This window comes from Leptinotarsa decemlineata, unplaced genomic scaffold (assembly GCF_025532065.1).
Source record: "Leptinotarsa decemlineata unplaced genomic scaffold, Ldec_3_MD MMD2_tig00026282_RagTag_RagTag, whole genome shotgun sequence".
Classification (NCBI taxonomy): domain Eukaryota; kingdom Metazoa; phylum Arthropoda; class Insecta; order Coleoptera; family Chrysomelidae; genus Leptinotarsa; species Leptinotarsa decemlineata.
In genome coordinates this window covers 21,012,582-21,026,181 of record NW_027412668.1, presented here as the reverse complement: position 1 = coordinate 21,026,181, position 13,600 = coordinate 21,012,582, and the positions used below count along the sequence as shown (strand labels likewise).

Genomic DNA, 13,600 nt, shown 5'->3' with positions numbered 1-13,600 from the left:
AACCAAATCTAATCAAATTGAGTTCTTTAAATCACATCAACGGAGTTAATCTATAAAATCTGAAATTTCGGAAATATTTGATATTCACAAAATACTGGCTGGAAAGTTGAACAAGGTTAGAAATCAAAATATGCTCCAAATTTGTTATTTAATGTGCTCGTTCAGACTAATTTATTTTTTTATTGAATATTATGAAAATAAATCATTTCTCAAGTATCCCACAATATTTTCCGATTTATATCTCAATCAACAACTGGGCAAGAGGAATTGAAAATGTGAGATCGCCCGCGGTACATCGTGACGTCACACCAGGCAAACGAGCTTCGAGCGGTGGCAACCGGGCCTGTAGTTGGAGATTATGAATCGCTGCTTTCGTCAATTCGATTTGATTTTCTTCAAAGTAATGTATATATCAATTCTGGATTACTGGCACTTTTGAGACGAAAGTTCTATAATAAATAAAGAGTACCTTGGGATTCTAAGACATAAATTAGGATTTTTCTCTATGACGTAAATAGATCTTCGCTCATTATTGTTTTTCGAATTCCAGTTTCCAACTAATATTCCAGACAAAGTAAAATCTGATAATGTATCAACAGAAGTCATGTTTGGTGTACTCAAACTCTCACTGTCCTCGGAGGAACTCAGTAGTAATTTTCTCCAATACTTTCTGTATTTTCTATTTCTTTAGAACGATTTCTTTTTCGATGGTATACCTATAATATTTACGGTCTGTTTAGCTTTTGATCTTCGAAAAACCTGTTTATTATCTTGAATTCCAACATCAAAGGTATTTTCCTGTGTACCCGCTTCATCAGACATGATTTGATTTTCAGCTATATCTTCATTACAAGTATTCAACAAAATTTGTTTTTCCTTCTTTTGAACAAACGGTGGAGCTTTAGATGTATGGGCCGTCGCTCTATCAATCTGGCAATCAAATATATGCGGAATTACGCCTGGTTTCAATATAATTTTTCCCACTTTCATAGTTTTGATATACATGTAATTTTCTAAGTCTGTTTCAACCTTAAACTCAAAATAATGCTCAGAGTAAACTATAATTATTTTTATTAATCATTATCATTCATACTTACCTACATTAAAATGATCTTCGCAACAAAAATGCGTCCCCTTGGCAGATACAAAGTCGGCCCTTCGCATAGCGCGCTGCCATATCTTTCGTAACAGTGAAACAAAAATTTTGTCTGGTGCAGTTACCGAAGAATTCTTGCATTTAGGAACGATGCAATACTTGTAACGTTATTTTTTATAATTATTCATATTCACGCAGTTGACACACTGCGTAAACAACACACAACTTGCTTTCAGGTTTAGCACACGTATTTTGATTATCCGCCAACACTCCCTTGTAGCCGAGTCGACTGATGTGACGTCAAGCTTGACCACGCCCCGTTTCGGTGAACACTACATTCAACAATTGATTTGAGGGGGAAGATAAAGAGTGAAAATTCAGATTTTTTGCAGATGTACTATTTGAAACATAAACTTCAAATTATGAAATAAAAAAAAATTGTTAAATGAGCCCATTTACCGAGCACACTGTATATTGTTTCCAAAAGTTGAGATTTCTGAAATCTAGTGATGTTGACTAACTATTCCTAAAAATAATCCACTAAATTGCTGTAGACATGCGGGTGGTGAAATATAAAAATATTCTCTGCAAAATAGGTTTTTCTTGAATAACTTGGCAATGTCACAATGGAAATTCAAAAACAAAAATTCCTTAGAGAGCAAAAAAATATGGAATCGGATGATGCATACTAAATGTTTCATTTAATTTTAAAATAATTATTTTGAAGGATAGTATTTATCGATATGACTGAAAAATAATTGAGCAATTCGAAAAATTGTTTTTCCTGATAGCAATGGACCGAAGGAATCTTGTTGACTCTCCCTGTACTTGTATGTGTTATAATATTCCATACATTATATTAATTACTATTCAATTATTTTGTGAGATAACCATTTTGAATGTTTTAGTGGTATATGAATTTATATAATACATAGTTACTACAAATCTTACTTCGTATGTAATGTAGTCAAAAAACAGTATCAACAATATCAATAGCACAATATTGAAAGCATGAAAATTGGTAATTGAACTAGATATGAATTGATTTACAAATATTTTTATAAAAACATTTTTTAATGTTGGGTGTGAAGGTTTTCCACTATTTTTCCGTGCTTTTTCAAGTCGAAATTAAAAGAACCACCAATAGACATACGATTCACCAAAAAAAAAAATTAAATGGCATTGATGTGCTGGATATCTATAGGCCTTCTCATCATAAGACGAGCGCAAGCGTAGCTGTCATATTGAAACGGCGGTAATTCAAAACATTATTACTGTTTTAATCAACAATGGCTGGGCGAGGAATATTATCTCTACAAACAAATGAATTGGAAAAAACCATTGAAGGTGTTTCACTTGTTTATAATTCAGTTGAGGCTCATAATTGTGAACAATTAAAAAGGTGGTTAAAACGTCATGGGTGTCTGCAAAAAGGAAAAAAAGTGAGCTGATTGAGAGGTTAGGTATCAGCATTTGTTTACTTTCTGAAAACATATAAAAAAAATAAGATTTACAGTTTTATTCTTGTTAATAATGTCAGTTAATTTGATGTAATTGAAAATATATTTCAGTTGACAAGAGTAGTACTTATGGAACTAATAAATAAATCAAGCCATTGATAGTTTGAGGCTGTACATACAGCAGGGGAGCCCACGATGCAAAATGGGGATTTACTCGAGCGTCATTGAGACATATTAGGTTGCAAAGCTTGGATGATAAGAAGAAAAAAATGTTATATAATATATACTTTTTCATCGGTGGGGAAGGCGGCTATAGATTTTTTAAAATGTAAAAAAATACTGTTGCATGGACATACTCGAGAGCGTCAGATATTGATAGCATCAATGTCCTTCGTATTTTCAATAATGTTGGTATGTTGATCTGATCGTTTGCAAGATTTAGGTGGTTGTACGTAAGGGTTGAAGGTGAAAAGAAAAAAAATTTAATCGAGTGCGTCAGATTTTCTAAGCGTGTGTTAAGTGCAACAACAAAAAAGCTCTCATTCAATAATCTGACGATTTCGATCTGACGCAAACTCGCTTCCATTATTATAATGTGCAAAAAAAAATCGCCATTTTGAAATACTCAAGCACGTCAGATTGAAATATATATGGTTCATCTTTATGTTTTGGACGTGCTGTCTCATAATCTGACGATTATCTAGAAATCTAGAGGGATTTGCTTAATCTGACAAAAACAATATTTTTAAATGTTTTTTCTATTCATTGAACTTAATTAATTGAAAAGCTCAGGAAATAGCATGCAAATAAATAAGTGTATGTTTTTAAAGTAGAATCCTTGTATTTATAAGAAAATAATTTTAAAAAAATGCTCAAAAAAATTTAATTTTTTATAATCAATTGATTGATTATAAAACTACAGTAACTAACGTTACTGCAGTTTCGTCCTATAAGGACATTTTCAAACTTATACAATATATAAGGACATTCTCAAACGTATACAATATATAGGCTCTAAAATTTTTAAACTGACGCGTTCGAGAATTTCTGATGATCAATTTTTTTTTACTAATCAGATCCTTCATCCCTCACAGGCGGCCCTATATATGGGGCTCATATTTGGTGGAGGTACTTAACCGGGTACAAGGTATCCCCCTGTATATAAATCTGCTGCGCTTTACTAAATCCCGAAATCCCCACTTGGGCTCCCCTATTAATATATCATTATTAATTGGACAAATATGTAAATATTGAATTCAATATGTTTAGTAATTTTTATTAGAAGGAAATATTTAATACAACATTATATATATATATGAAATTTACAGTCAGAAATGCAATAAGGAATAATGTACGTATGTTGAAATTCCTGATAGCTTAAAGGATCAGGGTTTTGTTCAGTTGGACCACTTTCTCCAATGAAATGTAGTGAGCAAATATAAGTATCCTTGGGTACTTAACATCATCAATGATTTAAAGCCTCGGTCACTCCAGCCACATTTTTTCACCCATAATTCACATTTCGCACATTTTGCACATGCTTCAATATGTAATTTGCTTGATGATTTGATTTTTTTTTGCGATATTCAAGACAAGGCTTTGAAAAATTTATAAAATAGTATGTGTTGTGTATCACTTTTACATACTCCATAACAACACCGTTTTGTTGTTCCTTTTCGTACGGATAACATAATTATAATGGAGTATAAAAAATTTGTTCTGATTATTTTGACTTACTACTTTTTTTTCACTTTTTTTTACAATCAATAAACTTCAATTCATATTTTAATTTTTCAAACATGAGTTGCGAGCTTTCTAACATGGTTGTTTACAAAAAACAGTATGAAAAAGATGGCTGATACTGACGCATGCGCACAAAAAATTTGTGATGAAAAGGCCTATTGCCTCATCATGAATAATGATACAGTGGTTCTGAAAATACGTGCGACATCTTTGTGAAATACTATTTCAAGTTATTTTTAATCTTCAATATTTATATCAATACGAGAAATCATCAAAAAGTACATAAAGGGTGGAAAGGAGAGTTTCTGAATGAATAATCTGAAACTGTTTTCAACAACAAAAACAATTCTGTAGAATCAATTTGAAGCCCATTCATTCCCATTTATAATGTTAAAATTCAGATTCTGAAGAAAATTGAAGTTCCACGTTTTTCATTTCCAGGCATTCACGGATACGTTAGTGACTTTCCAGGTCAACAGGGGAGCAAAATTAGTGGCACGATATGGGGACAAACCTGTGTACTACTACTGTTTCAATTTTCAAGGAAGATACAGTTATTTTTATCTCCCTGGAACCAATAACACCATTCCTTGGGGTAAGAACTACTTATTTCAGATTGTGAACATATTCACTGATGAGTAATCTGGATTAGAATTATCTTGGATGCTTAGTTGATATTCCTGACAGTTTGGTAAAATGTATAGGTACTTCATTTGTCTAACGAAGTTACTGCATATGACCAAAATTCGGACGAAAAGATGTATTCAACTTTTCGGTAACACTTCATATTTGTACATTTCGACTCATATTTCACAAAAAATATTTGAACTTAATGAAAGAACTAATTTTGAACTGAGAGTGATATTTCATTTATATAATATTTCGTTAGCTACTTCAGTGTTCACTTTTTCAAATCCTTGGATCATCATGGTATCACTTGAATAAAATATATATTAGCAGATATGTCAATTCAAAATCGATATTGTTCATGCGAAGTTAAAGTTGTCTGATGGACTATTCTCCTCTAAGCAACTATCAACTATCCCCTCAATAGGGATAACCAGTACATGTGAGACATAAGATAGATTTTTGGTTAATTTTTGTTCAACCAATACTTGTGATGCACTGTTTGGAACCTTTGGTGTAGTAATAAATATTACTTGAGTTCTTTTCCCATCACCAAACCGTTATTTTAACACCTTGACACGTGTTTCGATCACCAAGTGATCATCTTCAAGAGGAACATCAAACTTACCATACTTACAAAGCTATCCTTATTTATACCATATATACCTGTTCTAGGTACCTGAGTGTCTTTAATTAATTTTACAATGTGTCCTTGTATAATAGTCAGGTAAATCTGATAATTGAAATATTATAAGCTATATAAAATTAATTTCACAATATTGCCTTATCTACTACTATTAAATTAATTTTACCATGTGTCCTTCTGTATCAGTCTGGTAAATCTAATAAATAAAATATTATTTTAACAAGCTATACAGGGTGTTAATTAAGTATGTACCATAAATTCAACAGACGATTCTTTAGGTAATTTTAAGACGAAATGTTCATATAAACATGGGTACGCAAATCCTTCGTTCTCAAGATACAGGGTGTTGAAATAAAAATAAAAAAAAGTTATTCGTAAATATCTTAAAAATCCGTGACCTAATTCTGTTGTAATTTGGCAATGATATTTATAACATCGAAGAGCTAATTTAGCCCGAACGTGATTCAATTTAATAAGTCCAGTGGCGTCTCGAGCGGGATTTGAACGAATATTTCTGACTTAAAAATGTACGCCACTGACTTTCGTGCAATTTTCATTATTTCTTTGGATTGAGCAATTAAAAATACTTTTTTGGCTCTTGAATTTTTTTCGTATCTTGCTTAGTTTTTAAGAAAAAAAAGTCGACCTAATTGCATATCCCAGGACCTCACAAGGAATAATATGGGGAATTAAATGTTGGAAATCATTATTTTTACAATTTTTCATTACTAATTATGTTACAATAACAACAAATATTAAATAACATTAACATCTAGACTAACGAATTGCACTAAATTAAGTGTTGGAAATTGCCTGCTTCGGCTTCAATACAACCGTCTAACCGTCGCATCATTGAATTTCGCACTCTTCTGAAAATACCTGGCGTATTTTTTATTATGTGACATGAATTAATGATTTTATTCCGTAAATCCTCTTCACTTTGAATAGCGGTTTTGTATACCAACGCTTTAACGCTTTAAGGTGTCCCCAGAGAAAATAATCTGAAGGATTCATTTCAGGCGAGCGAGGTGGCCATGGGTGTGGGCCTGCTCTCCCAATTTAGCGAGTATGGTAATTTTCATCCAAAAATTGCCGTGCTACTACACAAAAGTGTGGTGGAGCACCATCGTGTATGTACCACATACGGAATCTTTCCCATGACTGGAATTTCTTCGAAAAGTCCAGGTGAAACACATTCTAAAAACCTTTGGTATTCTTTTCAATTAAGTTTAGGTGGAAGGAAGTGAGGCTCAATGAGATGGTCACCGACAATTCCAACCCAAATATTAAAAGAAAACTGTTCCTGAAAATTATTTTCTATCAAGGCGTGTGGATTGTTTCAGGCCCAAATGTGATTGTTGTGGAAGTTAATAATTAAATTGTGAGAATAACAAGCTTCATCTGTAAACAATATTCCACTTAGAAAACCTAGATTTCTTCTTATTTCACCGCGTAACCAATTACAAAAAGCTGGTCTTACAGGCAAATCTCTGGGCAATAGAGCTTGCACACGTTGCATGTGATAGGGATATAGCTGCTGGGCTCTTAAAATCTGCCACACTGTGACATGGGTAATATTCAGTCCTTCAGCTATTTTCCGAGTACTGGTATGAGGATTTACTTCAATCTCATTTAAAACAGCTTCTTCAATTTGAACTGTTCGTACCGTTGCAGGCCTTCCAATGACAACCGTCGATCTTTTAAAGCTGCCTGTTTCAGAAAGTTGTGCATGAAGACGTACAAAAGTTCTTCTATTAGGCACTACACGCTGAGGAAATCTTTCATGGTAAATGCGTCTTGTAGCATTCGAGTTTCGTGAGCCATTCCATAACAGAAATGCATATCTGCCATTTCACTGTTAGTAAATTGAACTATGTTTTACAAAAATGGTTCGAAAAATAACCACTGAACACACTTTTTATAACAATTATAAATCGAAAGCCTATAAAGTGGACAACAACTGTCAAGTTGTTTATTAAATGCTGCAATCGTTTTCCAAGGCAACCCTTGTGTTATGGTATTTTCAGAAGAGTGCGAAATTCAATGATGTGACGGCTAGATGGTTGTATTGAAGCCGAAGGAGGCCATTTCCAACACTTAATTTAGTGCAATTCGTTAGTCTAGAAGTCTAGATGTTAATGTTATTTAATATTTGTTGTTATTCAAGAGACAGAAAAGTTGTATTTCTGATTGCTTGATCCAAAAAAATAATAAAAATTGCACAAAAGTCAGTGGCGTACATTCTTAAGTCAAAAATATTCGTTCAAATCCCGCTCGAGACGCCACTGGAGTTAATAAATTGAATTACGTTCGAGCTGAATTAGCTCCTTAATGTTATAAATACCATTGCCAAATTACAATGAAATTAGGTGAAGAATATTCAAGATATTTACGAATAACTTTTTTTTATTTCCATTTCAACACCCTGTATCTTGAGAACGAAGGATTTGCGGACCCATGTTTATATAAACATTTCGTCTTAAAATTACCTAAAGAATCGTCTGTTGAATTTATGGTACATACTTAATTAACACTCTGTATAATATACTATTAGGTATTTGTTCACTATCGTTATTCATAATGAATAATTTTCACTTATTTATACACTCTCATAGGCATCTAGATGCCTGTTGTTGTTGACTTGTCTAACTAATCTTAATGAACTGAAGTTTATGGAATGGTTTTGTTGCAAAATATGATGAGCGACTGCTGATTCTCAGGTCTTCCATATTTTGAGTGTGCTAAGTGTTCTATATATCTTATTTTAATAGATCTTTGTGTCTGTCCATATAATTTTGCATCGCTGAAAAATCAGCAGTCGCCCATCATATTTTGCAATAAAACTATAACATAAACTTCAGTTCATTAAGATTTTGGACAAGTTAGCAACAACAGGCATCTAGATGCCTATGAGAGTATAGAAATAAGTAAACATAATAATATTATGAATAACGATGGTGGACCAATACCTAATACTATACTATACTCATAGCTTGTTAAAATAATATTTTATTTATTAGATTTACCTGACTATTACATAAGGATACATTCTAAAATTAATTTGAGACTTTGATCCCGCATTATCAAGTATAAAACTCGCTTTTATTATTCATTTTATTTTATTTTATTATTTCATTCATTAATTTCATTCAAGTGATCATTAATTATCATAAAGTAAACAAGTCATCAATCACACATATTAGAATAGGTTTCCACTACACTACATATTTGAAGACCTTGAGATTACGTTTGTTTGAAGGTGGTCGATAATGTTTCGTGCTGCATTTCATCATTTCGGACTTCCATTGTCTAATATGATATAAATTGATTTGAAATACCTGAAAGAATCTGTAGAAAATTAAAAAGATTAGCTGATAATTAGCGATTATATGAATTAGCGATTATAATGAGCAAAAAAAATGAAATAATAATAAAAAAATGAACTATTAACACGAGATAAAAATTAAAAAAAAATTATTAGCATGAAATGAAAATTAAAAATCAAAAGATTTCATACCAAGTTACTCCACGACGTTTCGATTATTGGTATACACAATCGTCTTTGGGTGATAATTAGACTTATTCCTCAGAGATCTGACTATTTATTTATAGGTCATTCGAGTGCTTTCACCAATCCCCTCTTCCCTCTCTCCGCTTCATCGGTTTCAGCAAGAGCTGACCGTTTGGCGGGAGTTGGTCGTGTTCCGCTTGATCAAAGGTTTCCATATGTTGTGTATCTCTACGCTAGCTTGGCTAAATGTGTTGTTGGAGAAAACATTGTGGCTTCTTTGAATTTTCTCACAAACCAGTGTTCCTCCTCGTGGATGATTTCAGCTTGAGACCACTTGATGTTATGTTGATGAGTCCAAACATGCTCTGCTATTCCGGATTTCCTGATTTCTCCTCGCTGTGTGTGTTTCTTGTGCTCGAAAATGCGAACTTCCAATGGCCTCTTAGTTTCATCGATGTATGATTTCCCGCAATCGCAGGATTCTCGGCAAATGCAATTCTGAGAATTGCAGTCCGCGTTTGGTGGCCCGGTTTCCGTGATGCTGCTACGGATAGTGTTTCCAGATCTGCAACAGGTTCTGATGTGACGGCTTCTCTTCCTTGTGAGGCTCTTGCTGTCTTCTAGTTGAAGTCTGTTCCACCATCACTCTGGAGTAACCATATCGTTGAAGGTCATTTTTATGATGCCTAGTTTCTTTTCGAGCCTTTCCTTTGTAGTACAGAGTCGGAAAGCACGGTTTCCTAGGATAATTCTTCTCTCAGTCGATTGATGGTATATGGCTTCTTGGTTCAGATACTGTCCCATGTGAGTGGGTTTACGGTATACAGATGTTTCCCATTTAGTGTCGGTCCTCTTCACCAATATGTCTAAGAATGACAATTCGTTGTAGATTTCCTTCTCCATAGTGGAAGTGAGGGAAGGACTTACGTTGTTGATGTGCTTCAGTAAGATGTCTAGTTCTGCATTCCCATCGTTTCATATTGTGAAGGTGTCATCCACGTATCTCAACCGGACTCGGGGCTTCAATGGTCTTGAGATTATTTTAGAAATTTCCCTAGCTAGACGTCACTATAAAAACTATAAACGTGCACTTTTGAAATCAGTAACGTTATTTTACCAGGCGTATATGCATATTTTTCTTTCTTAATGAAGAGGTTTATTAACGATAAATCTTGGTTCAACGTCGATGTCAGGTGCTGCCCTGTCTTGTATTTTTGTGAGGTCCAGAACATTTGGTATATCTGTTTGAAATCGTTACAAATATCTTTGCTGGTTTTTTCTGATACCTGGCAATTTTCATTAACCAGTTACTGAGAATCTCTAGCTCTCCAATAGTGGACTCTTTCGAATACCTAACTCTGTCTTGGAACCTTTTTTTCTCTCTTGAACTTTGATTCATCATTATTTTTGTCTCACATTGGATTGCAATGGAAAGTGGAAAGACAGAAAAGCTGCATCGCTCAGATTTCAAGTGAGTGAGGTATAGTGATTTTGTCTTTCAATCCAAAGCAACCATTTAGGAGAAGAAGACTTGATATTCTGAAGACGCCAACTTGGCTGATAAAATGTGGGTTAAAAAGAGTATTGCAGTGTTTGTTTTTGGGAGCAGATCTTGTTTCGGATTGAATCTACGCCAGAGGATCCAGTTCTACATTTATATCATCCCAATGTTCATTTATACCAATAGTTACCAAAAAAATCGGCGAACGAAAAGGAAGTGAAAAGAAACATGTGACATAAAAACTTATGCACACACATAATATATTATTTCACTGAATTCCATCGTTCAAAATGGAACATTTTTAAATAATCCCCATGGAGACAAGCTTCATAGATTTTATGTATGAGGGTATGAAATCAATCATTTTGAATATGTATCTATATGTATGAATAATTTTTATACATTATAATATATACGTTATTATATATTGACCAGACCTTAGATCTAGTGACAATCATTTAACATATTGAATGGTTTCAGGAGTTGTTCATGGAGATGATTTGAGCTACTTATTCTACGATTCAATTAATTTTCCATTATTCAAGAAAAATTCACCGAAGCCTGAAGTTGATATGATTGATAAACTGACAACAATATTTGCTAACTTTGCTAGAACTGGGTAAGGAATACTTACAATATTTTTTGTTAAATTACTATAAATTTCGAACAATAAATTTAGTACAGTTTGAGGAAATTTTTGTATATCTATCAGAATTGTGTAGCCATTGAATCTAAAACTATTTTTGTATAGTAAGAAACACAGAACATTTTTTATACTAAGGATGAATTTCATACGAGTTTATACAATTCAATAACGTAGTCGGTTGATTAAATTTTATTAAAGCACATTTTACAAAAAATTATAGACAATAATGTACATTAGATGACAGGTAATAACTCGGAACAAAACACCACAAACTACCAAACTATGGGTGACAACTAACTTACAAACTCAAGAAATCGATTGGGAATATGTCATCCAAGTATACTATTATCTCAATCACCTGAAAGCTACAAAAATCTCAAGTCATTTGAATTTGAATTAGCTGTTAAATAACTGTAGGTAAAAAAGAACTTCTACTCAGTTGAAGAATATTGTCATCTGTACTGCCTGAATATCTGTAATACTTAATTTGCTGGATGATCACGTTTTTACATAATTTGTTATTGCCGTATGTACGTTTCATCAATATTATGTATTCAACACGTATTGTTGTTCTGAACTTGTATAACAAACATTGTTCAAAAACACCAATAACATATATTCGATTCAACAGGAGTTTCAAAACGATGTGTTACAAGAATCTCACTTCTGTTTAATTTACTTTCCGGAATGTCGATTTTACTTTGAACTATAATATTCATGCATCAGTTTCATTACTTCAAACAATAATTATCTGAATTGACCTGTTTAAAAATGAAAGGAAAAGATAACATTAAAAAAACCATTGTGTATGAAGAACTATAAATAATCATTTGTTATAGTAATCCAATCCCACATGTGAATGAGAAACTGGATGAAGTGAAATGGGAACGTTTTACACTGGAGTCTCAAAAGTATTTGGATATTGGCAACAAGCTGACCATCAAGGAAAAGTTGTACGAAAAACGAATCGAATTTTGGGAAAATCTGTATCCTTTACGATTGTACACAGGACACAAATGATGTACAAATCATATATAAATTGAATAAAAATGAAGTAATTATTTCAACTTTTTTTTTCAATAAATAACAATGATGAAAAAATTACAAAGTATCTACATATTTTTCTGATAAAGTGATACATGAGTTTTGAGCTGAAGAAATGAAGTTATCAAACAACTGTTCATATTCAAATTTCAGTGAATTGGTGTTTCTTGAATTATTCATCAATAAACAGGGTTCCCAGTAGAAGCGTGGTGTTCAAAGTTGAGTTTTTTCAACGAAGTATTGCTTTTCATATTCAGATTTCTTCAGAAAACTGTGAAAAAAGTAGCAAACCATGCATGGGACGTAATAACGTGAAGTACGTCTCCCGAAGAACAAGCGATAACAAGTCTTGATGATGCCATCTGAGATGATGGCGAAACGTCGACCTTAGAAAAAAATACATAACGGTGGAACAACCGGAAAAGTGATTTCATACTCGTATAATTTCATGTTTTTAAAGGAGTTTCTTATGGGGAAATAATTTAAAATGAAATATAAGAAGAATGTTTTTCGAATTTTGATTCACTCAGTATCAGAAAAAAAGTTTTTGATCAAATTATCATTTGGTAATGAGGAAACTTCAAAAACATCTTGATAATAAAAAATTATTCAATTGATGGAATACGAATATGGAAATGAATAAATATTATTAAAAAACAACTTTTATATTCCACGCATTCACTTGATACCCTGTTTACTGGAGAATATTTATATGTGCTATGTATTTTTATCTGCTAGATTTACTCGAAACATTTTTTGATAATTTCACTCCTCCATCTCAAACTTCTGGTAGATAGTAGTTCAATGTGGCACAAATATCTGACTTTTCCCTTGTTCCACCATTTCGTATGCCTCACTGGAGAATGTTCGATAAATAAACCAATAGGAAAACCTTATATAGCGAATTTGATTGAAAATGTTGAGAAGGAATGGTTTAATGACGGAGAAAGCTCCCTCAAGTTGTCTAATGAGTTCAAAGATTCATAGTTCTAAAACAGTCCTGACTATTATACTTTTGCTGCTGGTGAAGTTACGATCTTCATTCGGGTTTGTAGGCCGTCGTAGTTTGGAACTGTATCTTAACGTTTCGCCAGCACGAGTGACTGGCTTCTTCAGAGATTTATTCATCTTGATGGTTCACAGATGACTGGTGATTTCTAGTTCTTAGGTTGTATTTATGTTGACTCAGGTAGCCCGCCTTTCTTGTTGATGCGTTGCTATTGGCCGAAGTGCTATTACCTGTTGATGACGTGACGTTGCATTGTACTGTTGCCACTTCAGCATCTTTCAGTATGGGATTCCAAATCCAGTTAAGCGTAACGACCC

General features: G+C 33.1%; 1 protein-coding gene across 3 annotated transcripts in view; it reads left to right on the top strand.

Annotated features, from left to right (window-relative positions):
• LOC111507069 (juvenile hormone esterase) overlaps positions 1–12,291 on the top strand; it is a 40,321-nt gene extending 28,030 nt beyond the window's left edge. For 2 of the 3 annotated variants that reach the window (XM_074180025.1, XM_074180026.1), the window contains 3 exons: positions 4,741–4,894; positions 11,065–11,203; positions 12,070–12,291. In XM_074180025.1, coding sequence (XP_074036126.1) covers positions 4,741–4,894; positions 11,065–11,203; positions 12,070–12,250 — 474 coding nt within the window. In that variant the 3' untranslated portion in view covers positions 12,251–12,291. Of the gene's footprint in view, positions 1–4,740; positions 4,895–6,591; positions 6,758–11,064; positions 11,204–12,069 lie in introns of those variants that run through there. The other variant, XR_012466763.1, reaches the window with a different exon arrangement.
• Positions 12,292–13,600: the final 1,309 nt, after the last annotated feature.